Genomic DNA, 17,959 nt, shown 5'->3' on the forward strand with positions numbered 1-17,959 from the left:
CTTTTTCCTCCTCCACACTTTATTAGATGTCATAATCTGCACTTTTTGTGTATTTCTTGTCTGATTTTGTGTACAGCTGATTTTGTTTCTTTTGTTTGGTTTTAATTTTGTACTTGCTGGGTAATTAATTGGACCACTACCTTTAGTGTGGGTTTATTTTCACTGGCAAAATCTATTTAACCTTAGGAACATTTTCATCTACAGAAGTACCTTTTAAATATCCTGTAATGCTGGTTTTGTTGTCATAAATTCTTTGAACCTTCATCTTTCTGGAAATTTTTTAATCCCTGCTTTAAATTTGAATGGTAATCTTGCTTGTTGGAGGATTCTTGGTTGAACGTCCTTCTGTTTCAATACATTAAATATTTCATGCCAGTCCTTCTGGTCTACAAAGCTGAGAACTCTGCTGATAGACTTGATGGGGTTTCCTTTCAAATAGACTTTTTTCTCTCTCTGGCGGCTTTCAGTATTCTCTCCTTATCCTTATTCTTTGCAGTTTTAATTATTATGTGTCTTGGTGTTGCCTTCCTGGGGTTTCTTTTGTTAGGGGCTCTCTGAGCCTCCATGGCCTGAGTGTCCATTTCCTTCTGCATATTGGGGAAGTTTTCAACAATTATTTCCTCAAGGAGACTTTCTATCCCTTTGTCTCTCTTTTCTCCTTCTGGGACCCCTATTATGTGAATATTGTTTTGTTTGGATTGGTCACACAGCTCTCTTATCATTCTTTCATTCCTAGATAACCTTTTTTCTCTCTGTTCCCCAGCTTTATTGTGTTCCTGTTCTCTAATTTCCATCGTATTGACTGTCTCCTCTACTTGCATCAATCTACTGTTCATTCCCTCCATTGTATGTTTCATTTCAGTTACTGTATTCTTCAGCTCAGAATGACTCTCTTTCAGCTCTGCTATCTCAATAAAATAAAAATATCCTGAAAAGCCTGAATAAGGTGTAAAGGATAGAAAAAATAATATTTTATTGGTTCTTTCAAATCCTTTCAACTATTTTTAACACAGTACTTTTAATTTTAGATTTAGATTTTTTGTAGAATTTTATTTCCACAGGTTTACATGGTTCTTGTACAACTTTTAAAATTTGAATAGTTAATCAGTTCATCTTTTTTAAATAAGAAAAAATTTTAAGACCACACAATTTCCTCTAAGTATAGCTTTGGCAAAATTCCTGTGGTGTTTTTTTGTGAAGTGTTTTATTCATAAGAGTATAGATGATTTGAAATTTCACTTTTTGTGTTTTATTTAGTTAGAAGAGTGTTTCTTAGTTTCCTAGTGGTTGTATTTTCCTCATATCTTTGCTGTTGATACTTAATTTTGTTGGATTATGTTCAGAGAATACAGCCTATGTGAACTCTACTATTTGGAGTATTTGGAAGATTTTTTTTAAAAGATCCCATTTTTTACTATGATTCAGTGGTTTGCAGTATACTCACAATGTTGTACAGCTATCACCATAATCAATTATATAACATTTTAATCACCTCAAGAAGAAAAAACTCCATACAGTTTTGCTGTCATCCTTTCCCCCACCCACAAAGTCATTAATCTACTTTCTGTCTCTAGATTTGCCTATTTGGGATACTTAGTATAAATGAAATAATAGCTGTTTTTTTGTGACTGGTTTTAAGGTTCAGGCATATTGTAGCATGTATCTGTACATTGTCCCTTTTTATTGCTGAATGATATTCCATTTTATGGTTATACAACATTTTATTTATCTATTACCCAGTTGATAGAGATTGTGTCATTTCCACTTTTTACCTACTTTGAATAATGCTGTTTTCTTTTTGTTTCTTTTTGTTTGCATTTATCTGGATATCTACTTTCATTCTTTTATTTTTGATCTTTGTCACATTGTTGAGGTGTTTTTCATATTTAAGATCTAGCTAGACTTTTTAAAAAGTCCAGTTTGACAATTTCTGTGTGAAAGTGGAATTCAGCATGTTTATTATGTAAGAGATGTCTACTGTTATTCCTTTTATTCTATTTCATGCTTACTATTTATCCTACTTTATTTCCTTTCTTCTTTTTCTTACTTTTGCTGCCTTAATAGCATTTATCTCCCTTGTCACTTAGAAGCTCTACTATCCTTTTCAGTTCTACCGTGATTCCCTTTCCACTGCTAACATCATAATCAAATGTGTATCTCCTTATTAACATACCACAATTAAATCATGACTAAGCTTTAGAGCACATTTGTGTCTCTATTCTCCCGCACATTCAGTGCCCCCATTTTGTAAATTAGATTGTTATTTCTAGTCCAGGGTATGAATCAGATTTTTCTGTAGTTCATTTCTTCTGTTTTGAGCCTACTTACTTTGAACAAACAATACAAGTCTTTGGACATTTTCACAACTTTCTCAGAACAAAACAAAGGAAGGGAAATGAATTATCTTTTAGTAAAGTGCTGTTTGTTTTTTACCCCAAACATGACTGCCTCTGCCGACATGTTCATGACTTCTGGTGACAGGATGAGTGTTGAGGGCCAGGAGTCCTTTTTTGATTCGGGACATCCGAGCGTATGTGCGCTCGCTCGGGCGCAGCAGCTCCCGGGGGGACTGCAGGTGGTGTTGGGCTTCTCTCTGCCTGCCTTTGCTCATTTGCCTGGACTGTTTTCTGTCTTCCATCTTCATCTTCCTAGGCCTTCACCTTCCTTCAGAGCCCGTTTCAGACCTAAACCAGATGTGAGTCCTTCTTCCTTTAAACCCCACCAGGTACCTTGTTTTACATCTCTTCAGACACTTACTTCATTCACTGGGCCTTGTATTACTAAGGTTTGGGTATTTTCCTGCCTTCACCCCTCTTCTCTTCTCTTCCTGGGAGAAAAAAAAAGTATCTTGCCTTTGTACCCCCCGTGCCTATAGCAGTCCCTGGCCTGTAGTATATACTGTAGTTAGATGACTGGAGGTATCATATGGTCACTTGAATGGCAAAAGCAGCATACTTTGATTTAGTGAAAATTTTTATGTAGTTGTATTTTTTGTATCTAAGAGACAAAGCGTTTGCAGAGAAGCCTTGTCTTCATCATGCTTTAGATGTTTACATTCCTGAGAATTTCCTTTTGAAAGCAAAACATCTATCACTCAATAATGACATTAATGACCATCCTTCCTGGAGAGCTTCCCTCTCTGTATTGCTACAGTATCCTGGGAATTTTGATCTGTTTAGAAGCTAGGTTTTTAGAAGTGGCTACATGGATTTTTCACGTATCACTATCCTGTCACTTTCTGTTCCCTCAACTAGATGCAGGTGTTTAGCTCTCAATTACCATGGTGTCTGAAATAAAGTATAAATGCTCATTTAGAGAAAAACACATTTGATGATCTTTTCTGCTTAAATTTTTTTTTCAGTGTCCTTGCTTTTATTTCCTTTTGTTTAATAATTATGTTCCAAGAACTTGCTTTAGCTGCCCCTCGGTTGGTTCTGCTCCCTCGTCATGGGCTCACGGGTTTGTGGGAAGTCAGACAAGTAAACAAGCAGGGTGTTTGCACTCCGATGCGGAGAAAACCTGGGACCGAGGAAGTCAGAGGTGGGCCCTACCCAGCCTTGAGTATTAAGGCGTGCTTCTCGGAGACTATACGGATCAGAAGACTGGGTTTAAGAAGAGTTAGCTAGGTATTCACGCTGGAAGGAAAAGGGTGAAAGAATAGTATACTGAATGGAAAAATCACGTGCCAGAGAATGCCTGCATGTTTCAAGAAGTGCAATTATCTCAGAATGGTTGGAGTGTCCTGGCAAGAGATGGGGCTTTTCTGTCTGTCTTTCCTCTGTTTAATTTTTAATTTATTTTTATTAATTTTTTCTAAATTAGAAATACAGCACCAAGACATTAGTAGTTTAGCCACGTGGCAAAACAGGGTCTGTACTGTGGTTAGGACCAAACAGACCTGGGATAGCTAAGGCTCCCTATGAGCTGGGCTTAAGACCTGGCCTTGGCCTCCCAACCTAGATAATTCTTAAGAGCTGGGACAGAATCTGATTCATTCTATGTTCTGTCCCCAGGCCTGCTATGGTGCCAGGCAGTAGTTGGGACTCAGGATTTGTGGGTAAATAAAATGGCCTCCCAGGATCCTGGGGGAGATGAATTTTACCCTTTGGCATACCTTTGGCAGCTTGGGGCCCCCAATGTGGGTCCTTGCATGTGTTTGAGCAATGAAGAGGCTATCTTAACTGCAGCTGTCCTATGACAGATTTGCTAAGGAGAACCTACTCACAGAGCAGTGATGCCCTTGATAGTTGTCAGCCAGTTAATTCCGTAAATACTCCAAGGTAGGAAAGGGCCTGCTGCTTTTTTATCTGTCTTTTAAGACTGATCTTCTATCATATTCCATTCCAGCTGCACTTCCTCTCCTTTTCTTCCCTCTTCCATTACGGATGGTGCAGGATCTAATTACCTCATCATCCCTTAATTTATTTGTGAAAAGGCCGAGGTTAAAGAAAAGAACAAAATTCCTGGGCCCTTTGGAGACTTGTAAAAGCTTTCCTTTCCCCATTCCCTCCCTTATGCCTGATAAAACCTTCTTTTCTGTCTCTGGTCAGTTGGAATTGTTCTTACTTACAAATTTAAATAAACAAATTTCCTTCCCAGGAAGGAGTGGAGGTTACCCCTGGCCTACTGACTCCCAGCAGATCAATCCATCCATCACCAATTCATAGATCTCACTGGAAGCAGCTTTCAAAACCAGCACACAGCTCCTGGAAGTCCAGGCCTCATCTTCACATTTGGTGAAGAAGACTCTTTTGAAATTTTGAATTTGATTATTACACAAATAAACACATGGATGCATTCATCTTTAAAATTCTATACAGAAATTCTGGAGTAACAAGAGAAAGGCTTTCTCCTCTTTTCCTTGTATCCCATCCTGCTGTTAAGAGCTTGAGACTGTATTCTTTTATTCATATTTAAACAATGCACTTTCATACATGTACACCTATATACGCATCTAATTAAAAAAAAACATGAATGGGATCGCAAAGTGGGCAGTTTTTTGTTTTGCTTTTAACAGTGTGTTTGGTCATCTTTCCAGTGAGACCACACAGATCTACCTTTTGATGGCTGACGTGGTATTTCACAGAATAGAAGTACCATTACTTATCCATTTCCCCACTGGTAGGCATTAACATTAACATAGTCTTTAATTTTTCGCTATTACAATCTATGGTCCAAGTACCGATTCTTGGGAATTACCCATTCAGTCATATATTTATTACGTGGGCTCACCATGTGCCACGCACAATTCTCTGGGTTGGGGGTAAACAAAACAGACACTTCAAAAATAGTTTTCTTTGAGTGACAGAAAGGGGCATTTTCTTTTTCCAAGGTTCTCGAGACAGGCAGAAATCGGTCTCTACATTCAAACCCGGGAGGTGGAGGAGTCCGCCAGTGTGTCTCCTCAGCTGTGAAAAAGGGGCCCAAGGACCCGTAGGTACTGGTGAGGAAGCGAGGTGGAGGGTCCGAGTGCGCTTTTCATCCACGCCTAGTATCTGACCGCGACGGGTCTGCGCTACTCTAACAAGGGGCCGCTCATCACAGAAGCGGGGCGCGGAGCGCTGGGCGCAGAGCCGGACGCCGGGCGCAGGTCCGGCCAGGCGGGGCGGGGCCGGGAGGCGCGCGCCCGTCCGCGCGCTCGGGGTGGTTCACACCGGGGCGGCCTCTCTGGCCCCCACTCACGCTGGCTCTATGACACCGCGCGGGATGTCTGGACGGGGCGGGGTTGGCTGAGGGGGAGGAGACTACCACACGCTGTACGTCTCGCGGTTAATCTCGCGCGGAACTCTCTCGCGATAAATAGGAAGTAACTGCGTTTGCGTACCGCAGTGGCGCCCGGTGGCCGTGGCCGGTTAGCTGGCGGGTGTGCGAGGGGAGGAAGTCCGCGTGGCGGCCGCTGCACCCTCCGCGACTGGCCACCATGAGCAGCACCTTAGCCAAGATCGCGGAGATCGAAGCCGAGGTAATGGGCGCAGCTGTCGCTTCACTCACCGCCTGAGCATTCCTTCTTGGGCGGTGTAGCTCCTTCCTAAACTCCCTTCAGCAGCGTAAGGGCCGGGCCCGCGTTCCCCTCTCCCGCCAGCCCCGGGCCCGCGTTCGCCACCCCTTCACCTTGTTATGTGCCCCCTCCGCTGTTGGGCTCTTGTTCATCGTTCCTCTCGGTCTTGTCTTCCTTTCTTGTGAGTAACGCTGAATCCCGCTCCTCTGCTCCAGCCCTGACCTGCTCACGTACTCAAGCATCTTTCCTTATCTCTCGAAAGCCACCCTTCCTTCCCCAGCCCCGACCGCCCCTACAGTATTGCTCCCGGGAATAGGATCTGTGGTAGCGGTTGGTTTCGCCCGAATCGTTGTGTGATTCAGTTGTCTGAAGTGCTGCGAGCTCTTTAAAGTCGGTGAGGCAGTGACTGTGTTAGGCGGAGCATACCAGGTACAAGCAGCAGAGAAGCAGTCAGCGGCTGCTTTTTAAGTCTAGTCTGTGAATGCTGCTTGAAATGACCTTGCTCGTGTCTCTTCTCTGTGGGCCTCGGCTGTTTGCTCCTTAATGAGGGAAATGGCCTGCGTGATGGAGAGAGTGGATTTTTACTTTTTCAAAAGTCTGATTGAAATGGGCAACTGACATTAGTAGGACCTAGAAAAGAGATCATTCAGAGCTGTGGGGGCATTCATTCTGGATATTTTTACTCGGCAACAACGGTTTCTGATTTATGGGTATGATTCCTCATAGATGGCTCGGACTCAAAAGAACAAGGCCACAGCACACCACTTAGGGCTGCTTAAGGCTCGCCTTGCTAAGCTTCGCAGAGAACTCATCACCCCGAAAGGTGGTGGTGGTGGAGGACCAGGAGAAGGTTTGTGTTTTTCTTCAACATTTTTTTTTTGATGGGGAGGGGGCTGTTACTTATATCAAAATAATACAGGTGTGTGGCTTAAAAGTAACTTAAAATTTTCTATCCAAGTAGATTTGTATTCAGTAAACTGAAATTCTTGAATTTTATTTATTCTGCAGATGTCTAAAGCAAATAAATGTTGTCTAAAGTGAAATAGGGTTTTTCTTATGTATATTGTATACTGATTCAAGATAGATTTATATTGGTTACAGAAAGAAGTAAATATACACAGTCAACAAGATAAAAAATAAGGAAATTTATGCAAAGGGAAATTAAGGTAGTTGAAGCCAAAAGAGCTAAGGTTAGGACCAGAAGTAATATCATAAGATCTGTACACTTCTAGAGAAGGACCACGAATTTGTCTTTGAATGTGTTTAAAGAAAACCCAGTCAATCACACAGTTCCCAGGGTTTGTAAGAGAAAAAGAAACACATTTTTTAGATAAATAGTAACATTTGGGGCTTAAATACTATGGGTTCTAGAAATGTATATAATAGTATAAGTGGTAGAGGAATAAAGCACTATTAAATATTGTGACTTGCTATAGGGGGAGTTTTGTGTTTTTAAGTTCTGCTCTAGTGTTAACTGTAAAAAGTTGGAGAAATAGGTCCTAGAGGGATAGGCAGCCAGAAGTGAAAGGAATTACATGAGGTTCAGCACTTCCAGGGATAACCTTCTTCCTCTTTTTGATGTTTACTTATGTTTTAGGTTTTGATGTGGCCAAGACAGGTGATGCTCGAATTGGGTTTGTGGGTTTTCCATCTGTGGGAAAGTCAACACTGCTCAGTAACCTGGCGGGAGTGTATTCTGAGGTGGCAGCATATGAGTTCACTACTTTGACCACTGTGCCTGGTGTCATCAGATATAAAGGTGCCAAGATCCAGGTGAGTCAGACCTCCAGGCCAAGAATGGGGAAAAATCCATTCTTTCATTCATTTAAAAAGCACTTATTGGGAGCGTTCTGTATGCCTGGCCTGATCTTTGATCTACCAGGCCCTCACTGTCTAGTAAGGAAGGTAGAGCAGTAAACACATAATACAGTGGGATAGAACCTGTGAAAATTCAGAGGAAGGAGGATGGGGTGGGCAGGGGGTGGGGAGTCTGGTAAAACAAAGAGAAGCTTCAAGTAGAAAGTGACAGTGGAGATGGGTCCTGAGGTGCAAATAGAATTTTACCAGCCAGAGAGGGCAAAGGGAAATTTTAGGCAGCCTGCTATGTGTGAGCTTAGGTGTAGGACAGGGAATCGTAGAAACAATCTGGAAAGTAGGTTGGGCTGAATTTTGAAGAGCCTTGTATGCCTGCTAAGGAAGTTGAATTTTTTTCTCTTACTTAGCTATGAACCATCTGAAAGTTTTTAATAATATGTTAAAGAAAAAACCTGGTCAGTCCCTTTTTAGAAGAAAATTCTTGTCTGTGAGGCTAAATGAAGTTGGTGTCCTGAGAAGTTCTTACTTAATGGTAGATTTAGGGCTTCCAAATGAAGTCTCTTTGGGTATGAATGAATGTATATATATAATACAGTGGAATGTGTTTTTGTTAGCTGTACAGCTAAGAAGGCAAGGTTCTGAATTCCATATTTGAAATTAGGCTGGAGGTTCTTGATAATATGAGTTAGGTTCAGTATTCAGTAAAGCCTTTTGATGATGGAAAACTTTTTTTTAGCAGAAAAGGATTTACTAAATTTTTTTTTTTTTTTTTTTTTTTTTTTCTTCCCCTTTTTTTTTTTTTTTTTTTTTTTTTTTTGAGAGGGCATCTCTCATATTTATTGATCAAATGGTTGTTAACAACAATAAAATTCAGTATAGGGGGGTCAATGCTCAATGTACAATCATTAATCCATCTCAAGCCTAATTCTCGTCAGTCTCCAATCTTCTGAAGCATAACGAACAAGTTCTTACATGGTGAACGAATTCTTACAGAGTGAATAAATTCTTACATGGTGAACAGTACAAGGGCAGTCATCACAGAAACTTTCGGTTTTGATCATGCAATATGACCTATAAACCATCAGGTCAAATATGAATATTCATTTGATTTTTGTACTTGATTTATATGTTGATCCCACATTTCTCCTATTATTATTATTATTTTTATTTTTAATAAAATGCTGAAGTGGTAGGTAGATGCAAGATAAAGGTAGAAAACATAGTTTAGTGCTGTAAGAAGGCAAATGTAGATGATCAGATGATCAGGTGTGTGCCTATGGACTAAGTATTAATCCAGGCTAGACAAGGGCAGCAAGACATCCACGGATGCAGAAGATTTCTCTCAAAGCAGGGGGGGTGAGGTTCTGAGCCTCACCTCTGTTGATCCCCAAATTCTCACCTGATGGCCCCCCTGCGACTGTGCCTGTCTTAGGTTGTTCCTCCCTTGAGGAATCTTACCCGTCTCTGGCTAACCAGTCATCTTCCGGGGCCATACAGGGAAATGTAAAGTTGGTAAGTGAGAGAGAAGCCATATTGTTTGCAAAGGTTAGCTTTTTACTTCTTTGCAGATTTATGCCCTGTGGCTTCTATGCCCAGCACTTGTCTCGAGGTATCTTTACCACCTGGAGGAATTATGATACTCGGTAAATTCGATATGAGGCACGAATTCTATTTAAAGTTTGTAATTAGGAAGGAAGAAGAAAAGCTATAGATGTAGCATATGAAGGAAACTTGGGAGGATTGATTATTTCTTTGACATATCTTCTTGTATAGTACCTTAAGTATGTATAGGTTTTAAACTACTAACTAATTTGCACACACATATTGACATAATAGGAATACGGTGACATAAACAAAGCAAATCTATAATTACCAGCCATCTCCAGTGAAGCCAAGAAAACCATTTAGGCACCCTAGGCATTTGTGAAAATTTATCTATGATATGATGGATATTTTCCAACTGTACTTGAACCATCAGACAAATTAAAGCAGCCCATTTCTGGGATCTGTTCACATCCCATATGTTCTTTTAACCATAGATAGTCTATAGTCATGAGATTTTGGGGTGCTACAACTTGCACCCCTCCCAACTCCTGGTTGAGTTCCAACAGTACATATCCAGTCAAATTCGTTGTCTCACTGTATGCACATGCCAGCCTAGACATCTCCCTCCTCCTTCTTATGGCAAGTCCAGGAGATGGTGGGCTGGATGCAGCCACAACCGCAGCATCGTCCGGATCCCTGTGGAGGCTTTTTGATGATCATCCCCCGGCACGAGTCCTCCAGAGAGTGCTGATGCCGGAAGCTCCTCCTCATATCGTATCTTAGTTCATTTTCTGGGTATCCAAGCTAGGCCTTGATCTTCTGCGTAGAAACAAACAGACCCTTTGCCCACACTTTGACATGCCCTCTATACCACTGTGCAGAACTCATTGGAGGTCAGCACACAGTAACTGCTTTTTTTTTTTTTTTTTTAATTAAGAGAAAGGAATATTATCAGAAAAGAGTACCTCCATAGCTGATCATCTGACACCCTTTAAGTGATCAACATTAAGGATATTTAAAGCATGCGTTGATCTTTGATTTACCAATAGTTTTATCCTGTTAAGGAGTAATCCCCCTTTTCTTTCTTTCTTTCTTTTTTTTTTTTTTAAATGTTTAATCTACACTTACCTGAAGAATACTATGTTTACTATGTTCTCCCCTATATCAGGTCCCCCCTAACAACCACATTACGGTTACTGTCCATCAGCTTAGCAAAATGTTGTAGAGTCACTACTTGTCCTCTCTGTGTTGTGCAGCCCACCCTCCCCTTTCTCCCTCCCCCCCCATGCGTGCTAATCTTAATACCCCCCTTCTTCTTCCCCCCCCTTATCCCTCCCTGCCCACCCATCCTCCCCAGTTCCTTTCCCTTTGGTACCTGTTAGTCCATTTTTGGGTTCTGTAATTCTGCTGCTGTTTTGTTCCTTCAGTTTTTCCTTTGTTCCTATACTCCTCAGATGAGTGAAATCATTTGGTATTTCTCTTTCTCCGCTTGGCTTATTTCACTGAGCATAATACTCTCCAGCTCCATCCATGTTGCTGCAAATGGTTGGATTTTTCCACTTCTTATGGCTGAGTAGTATTCCATTGTGTATATGTACCACATCTTCTTTATCCATTCATCTACAGATGGACATTTAGGTTGCTTCCAATTCTTGGCTATTGTAAATAGTGCTGCGATAAACATAGGAGTGCATCTGTCTTTCTCAAACTTGATTGCTGCGTTCTTAGGGTAAATTCCTAGGAGTGGAATTCCTGGGTCAAATGGTAGGTCTGTTTTGAGCATTTTGATGCACCTCCATACTGCTTTCCACAATGGTTGAACTAATTTACATTCCCACCAGCAGTGTAGGAGGGTTCCCCTTTCTCCACAGCCTCGCCAACATTTGTTGTTGTTTGTCTTTTGGATGGCAGCTATCCTTACTGGTGTGAGGTGATACCTCATTGTAGTTTTAATTTGCATTTCTCTGATAATTAGCGATGTGGAGCATCTTTTCATGTGTCTCTTGGCCATCTGTATTTCTTTTTTGGAGAACTGTCTGTTCAGTTCCTCTGCCCATTTTTTAATTGGGTTATTTGTTTTTTGTTTGTTGAGGCGTGTGAGCTCTTTATATATTCTGGACGTCAAGCCTTTATCAGATCTGTCATTTTCAAATATATTCTCCCATACTGTAGGGTTCCTTTTTGTTCTATTGATGGTGTCTTTCGCTGTACAGAAGCTTTTCAGCTTAATGTAGTCCCACTTGCTCATTTTTGCTGTTGTTTTCCTTGCCCGGGGAGATATGTTCAAGAAGAGATCACTCATGTTTATGTCTAAGAGGTTTTTGCCTATGTTTTTTTCCAAGAGTTTAATGGTTTCGTGACTTACATTCAGGTCTTTGATCCATTTTGAGTTTACCTTTGTATATGGGGTTAGACAATGGTCCAGTTTCATTCTCCTACATGTAGCTGTCCAGTTTTGCCAGCACCATCTGTTGAAGAGACTGTCATTTTGCCATTGTATGTCCATGGCTCCTTTATCAAATATTAATTGACCATATATGTTTGGGTTAATTTCTGGGGTCTCTAATCTGTTCCACTGGTCTGTGGCTCTGTTCTTGTGCCAGTACCAAATTGTCTTGATTACTATGGCTTTGTAGTAGAGCTTGAAGTTGGGGAGTGAGATCCCCCCTACTTTATTCTTCTTTTTCAGGATTGCTTTGGCTATTCGGGGTCTTTGGTGTTTCCATATGAATTTTTGAATTATTTGTTCCAATTCATTGAAGAATGTTGCTGGTAATTTGAGAGGGATTGCATCAAATTTGTATATTGCTTTCGGCAGGATGGCCATTTTGACGATATTAATTCTTCCTAGCCATGAGCATGGGATGAGTTTCCATTTATTAGTGTCCCCTTTAATTTCTCTTAAGAGTGACTTGTAGTTTTCAGAGTATAAGTCTTTCACTTCCTTGGTTAGGTTTATTCCTAGGTATTTTATTCTTTTTGATGCAATGGTGAATGGAATTGTTTTCCTGATTTCTCTTTCTATTGATTCGTTGTTAGTGTATAGGAAAGCTACAGATTTCTGTGTGTTGATTTTGTATCCTGCAACTTTGCTGTATTCCGATATCAGTTCTAGTAGTTTTGGAGTGGAGTCTTTAGGGTTTTTTATGTACAGTATCATATCATCTGCAAATAGTGACAGTTTAACTTCTTCTTTACCAATCTGGATTCCTTGTATTTCTTTGTTTTGTCTGATTGCCGTGGCTAGGACCTCCAGTACTATGTTAAATAACAGTGGGGAGAGTGGGCATCCCTGTCTGGTTCCCGATCTCAGTGGAAATGCTTTCAGCTTCTCGCTGTTCAGTATAATGCTGGCTGTGGGTTTATCATATATGGCCTTTATTATGTTGAGGTACTTGCCCTCTATTCCCATTTTGCTGAGAGTTTTTATCATGAATGGATGTTGAATTTTGTCAAATGCTTTTTCAGCATCTATGGAGATGATCATGTGGTTTTTGTCTTTCTTTTTGTTGATGTGGTGGATGATGTTGATGGATTTTCGAATGTTGTACCATCCTTGCATCCCTGGGATGAACCCCACTTGGTCATGGTGTATGATCCTTTTGATATACTGTTGAATTCTGTTTGCTAATATTTTATTGAGTATTTTTGCATCTACGTTCATCAGGGATATTGGTCTGTAATTTTCTTTTTTGGTGGGGTCTTTGCCTGGTTTTGGTATTAGGGTGATGTTGGCTTCATAGAATGAGTTTGGGAGTATTCCCTCTTCTTCTATTTTGTGGAACACTTTAAGGAGAATGGGTATTATGTCTTCTCTGTGTGTCTGATAAAATTCCGAGGTAAATCCGTCCGGCCCCGGGGTTTTGTTCTTGGGTAGTTTTTTGATTACTGTTTCAATTTCTTTGCTTGTAATTGGTTTGTTTAACTTTTGTGTTTCTTCCTTGGTCAGTCTTGGGAGGTTGTATTTTTCTAGGAAGTTGTCCATTTCTTCTAGGTTTTCCAGCTTGTTGGCATATAGGTTTTCATAGTAGTCTTTAATAATTCTTTGTATTTCTGTGGAGTCTGTCGTGATTTTTCCATTCTCATTTCTGATTATGTTGATTTGTGTTGACTCTCTTTTTCTCTTAATAAGTTGGGCTAGAGGCTTATCTATTTTGTTTATTTTCTCAAAGAACCAGCTCTTGGTTTCGTTGATTTTTGCTATTGTTTTATTCTTCTCAATTTTGTTTATTTCTTCTCTGATCTTTATTATGTCCCTCCTTCTGCTGACTTTAGGCCTCATTTGTTCTTCTTTTTCCAGTTTTAATAATTGTGATGTTAGACTATTCATTTGGGATTGTTCTTCCTTCTTCAAGTGTGCCTGGATTGCTATATACTTTCCTCTTAAGACTGCTTTCGCTGCATCCCACAGAAGTTGGGGCTTAGTGTTGTTGTTGTCATTTGTTTCTATATATTCCTTGATCTCTATTTTGATTTGTTCATTGATCCATTGATTATTTAGTAGCATGTTGTTAAGCCTCCATGTGTTTGTGAGCCTTTTTGTTTTCTTTGTAGAATTTATTTCTACTTTCATACCTTTGTGGTCTGAAAAATTGGTTGGTAGAATTTCAATATTGTGGAATTTACTGAGGCTCTTTTTGTGAGCTAGTATGTGGTCTATTCTGGAGAATGTTCCATGTGCACTTGAGAAGAATGTATATCCTGTTGCTTTTGGATGTAAAGTTCTATAGATGTCTATTAGGTCCATCTGTTCTAGTGTGTTGTTCAGTGCCTGTGTGTCTTTACTTATTTTCTGCCCGGTGGATCTATCCTTTGGGGTGAGTGGTGTGTTGAAGTCTCCTACAATGAATGCATTGCAGTCTATTTCCCTCTTTAGTTCTGTTAGTATTTGCTTCACATATGCTGGTGCTCCTGTATTGGGTGCATATATATTTAGAATGGTTATATCCTCTTGTTGGACTAAGCCCTTTATCATTATGTAGTGGCCTTCTTTATCTCTTGTTACTTTCTTTGTTTTGAAGTCTATTTTGTCTGATATTAGTACTGCAACCCCTGCTTTCTTCTCACTGTTGTTTGCCTGAAATATGTTTTTCCATCCCTTGACTTTTAGTCTATGCTTATCTTTGGGTTTAAGGTGAGTTTCTTGTAAGCAGCATATAGATGGGTCTTGCTTTTTTATCCATTCTATTACTCTATGTCTTTTGATTGGTGCATTAAGTCCATTTACATTTAGGGTGACTATTGAAAGATATGTACTTATTGCCATTGCAGGCTTTAGATTCGTGGTTACCAAAGGTTCAAGGTTAGCTTCTTTAGTATCTTACTGCCTAACTTAGCTCGCTTATTGAGCTGTTATATACACTGTCTGGAGAGTCTTTTCTTCTCTCTCTTCTTATTCCTCCTCCTCCCTTCTTCATATGTTGTGTGTTTTGTTCTGTGCTCTTTTTAGGGGTGCTCCCATCTAGAGCAGTCCCTGTAGGATGCCCTGTAGAGGTGGTTTGTGGGAAGCAAATTCCCTCAGCTTTTGCTTGTCTGGGAATTGTTTGATCCCACCATCATATTTAAATGATAGTCGTGCTGGATACAGTATCCTTGGTTCAAGGCCCTTCTGTTTCATTGCATTAAGTATATCATGCCATTCTCTTCTGGCCTGTAGGGTTTCTGTTGAGAAGTCTGATGTTAGCCTGATTGGTTTTCCTTTATAGGTGACCTTTTTCTCTCTAGCTGCCTTTAAAACTCTTTCCTTGTCCTTGATCCTTGCCATTTTAATTATTATGTGTCTTGGTGTTGTCCTCCTTGGATCCTTTCTGTTGGGGGTTCTGTATAATTCCATGGTCTGTTCGATTATTTCCTCCCCCAGTTTGGGGAAGTTTTCAGCAATTATTTCTTCAAAGACACTTTCTATCCCTTTTCCTCTTTCTTCCTCTTCTGGTATCCCTATAATACGAATGTTTTTCCTTTTGTATTGGTCACATATTTCTCTTAGTGTTGTTTCATTCCTGGAGATCCTTTTATCTCTCTCTATGTCAGCTTCTATACGTTCCTGTTCTCTGGCTTCTATTCCTTCAATGGCCTCTTGCATCTTATCCATTCTGCTTATAAATCCTTCCAGGGATTGTTTCACTTCTGTGATCTCTTTCCTGACATCTGTGATCTCCTTCCGGACTTCATCCCACTGCTCTTGCATTTTTCTCTGCATCTCATCCCACTGCTCTTGCATTTTTCTCTGCATCTCATCCCATTGCTCTTGCATTTTTTTCTGCATCTCTGTCAGCATGTTCATGATTTTTATTTTGAATTCTTTTTCAGGAGGACTAGTTAGGTCTGTCTCCTTCTCAGGTGTTGTCTCTGTGATCTTTGTCTGCCTGTAGTTTTGCCTTTTCATGGTGATAGAGATAGTCTGCAGAGCTGGTACAAGTGACCGCTGGAAGAGCTTCCCTTCTTGTTGGTTTGTAGCCTTTTCCTGGGAGAATAGCGACCTCTAGTGGCTTGTGCTGGGCAGCTGTGCGCAGACAGGGCTTCTGCTTCCTGCCCAGTTGCTTTGGGGTTTATCTCCACTGTTGCTGTGGGCTTGGCCTGGCTGGGGCTGTTCCTCCAAAATGGTGGAGCCCCGTTAGAGGGGGAGCAGCCAGGAGACTATTTATCTCCGTAAGGGGCCTCTGTGCTCCCTGCTGCCCAGGGGGTTAGAGTGCCCAGAGATCCCCAGATTCCCTGCTTCTGGTCTAAGTGACCTGTCCTGCCCCTTTAAGATTTCCAAAAAGCACTCTCCAAACCAAAACAACAACAGCAACAATGAGAGAGGGAACAGAAAGGAAAAAAAAAAGAAAAAACACGCGATTTTTTTTTTTTCCTCAGGTGCCGGTCCCAGGCACCCGCGCACTGGTCCTGCTGCCCTGTCTCCCTAGCACCAGGGTCCCTGTCCTTTCAAGGCTTCCAAAAAGCACCCACCCACCGGTCCCGCAGGGAAGGAACGCTCAATATTCTTGGTCCTCAGGCACTGGTCCCACGCACCCGCTCACCAGTCCCGCTGCCCTGCCTCCCTAGCACCGGGGTCCCTGTCCCTTCAAGGCTTCCAAAAAGCACTTGGCAAAAAGAGAGAAAAAAAAGGGAAAAACGCGCGATTTCTTCCGTCCTCAGGTGCTGGTCTCAGGCACCCACCCACCGGTCCCACAGGGAAAAATGCGGGATATTCTTTGTCCTCAGGTGCCGGTCCCAGGCACCCGCTCACCAGTCCCGCCGCCCTGCCTCCCTAGCACCGGGGTCCCTGTCCCTTTTAGGCTTCCAAAAAGCACTCGCAGAAAAGAGAAAAAAAAAAGGGGAAAAACGCGCGATTTCCTCTGTCCTCAAGTGCCGGTCTCAGGCACCCGCCCACCGGTCCCGCAGGGAAAAACGGGGGATATTCTTTGTCCTCAGGCGCCGGTCCCAGCCACCCGCTCACCAGTCCCGCCACCGTGCCTCCCTAGCACTGGGGTCCCCGTCCCTTCAAGGCTTCCAAAAAGCGCTTGCCAAAAAGAGAAAAAAAAAAAAAGGGGAAAAACGAGCGACCTCCTCCGTCCTCAGGCACCGGTCTCAGGCACCCGCCCCCAGGTCTCGCAGGGAGAAACGCGGGATATTCTTTGTCCTCCGGCGCCGTTCCCAGGCACCTCCTCACCGGTCCCGCCACCCTGCCTCCCCAGCAACGGGGGCCCGTCCCTCTAAGGCTTCCAAAAAGCGCTCGCCAAAAAAAAAAAACTGCTCCGGTTTCTCTCCACCCGCCAGGAGCCGGGGGGAGGGGCGCTCGGGTCCCGCCGGGCTGGGGCTTGTATCTTACCCCCTTCACAAGGCGCTGGGTTCTTGCAGGTGTGGATGTGGTCTGGATGTTGTCCTGTGTCCTGTGGTCTCTATTTTAGGAAGATTTTTCTTTGTTATATTTTCATAGCTCTATGTGTTTTTGGGAGGAGATTTCCACTGCTCTACTCACACCGCCATCTTGGCTCCCGCCTCATTGTCAGGATTTACTAAATTTTAAAAGTAGATCACAGAATCTTTGGGAGGACTGAAGAAATAGTCTCTACATTTAATTTCTAGGAACAACTAATGAACTTTCTGTTTGGTTTTTCAAACATCTTTATTAAGGCACAGTTCACTTAGAATAAACACATAAAGTGTACAATTTGATAAGTTTTGACATATCTATACACTAGTGAAAGCATCACCACAGTTAAGATCATGAGTCTATTATCCCCAAAAGTTTCGTCATGTCCCATCCCTCCTGTACCACCTTGTTCCCATCAGTTGCAAGCAATCCCCTACATTTTGTCATAATAGATTAGTTTATAAATTAAAAGAGTTTTATGTAAGTCTGTGGATAGTAATTTTTTGGGGGGGGTGACTGCTTTCGTTCAGCATAATTATTTTGAGATTGTATCATCCTTGCTGCCTGTAATGTGAACATCTTACATAACTAGAATAATCATCAAAGATAGATTAACATGGCTACAGTAATAATTACAGACCTAAATTACAGACCTTATTGGAATTTTTACCAATTTTCCCACCTGTGTCCTTTTTTCTTTTCCAAGATTCTGTCTGGGATCATCCCATGTTGCATTTAGTTTTCTT

The 17,959-nt window shown here is 41.5% G+C and overlaps 1 protein-coding gene across 2 annotated transcripts in view; it reads left to right on the forward strand.

Annotated features, from left to right (window-relative positions):
• The first annotated feature begins 5,778 nt into the window (after positions 1-5,778).
• The window catches only part of DRG1 (developmentally regulated GTP binding protein 1), a 46,174-nt gene continuing 33,993 nt past the window's right edge, over positions 5,779-17,959 (forward strand). For both annotated transcript variants that reach the window (XM_073222243.1, XM_073222242.1), the window contains exons 1-3: positions 5,779-5,962; positions 6,725-6,848; positions 7,596-7,771. In XM_073222243.1, coding sequence (XP_073078344.1) covers positions 5,921-5,962; positions 6,725-6,848; positions 7,596-7,771 — 342 coding nt within the window. In that variant the 5' untranslated portion in view covers positions 5,779-5,920. The remainder of the gene's footprint in view (positions 5,963-6,724; positions 6,849-7,595; positions 7,772-17,959) is intronic.

This window comes from Manis javanica, chromosome 15, assembly GCF_040802235.1.
Source record: "Manis javanica isolate MJ-LG chromosome 15, MJ_LKY, whole genome shotgun sequence".
NCBI classification, from domain to species: domain Eukaryota; kingdom Metazoa; phylum Chordata; class Mammalia; order Pholidota; family Manidae; genus Manis; species Manis javanica.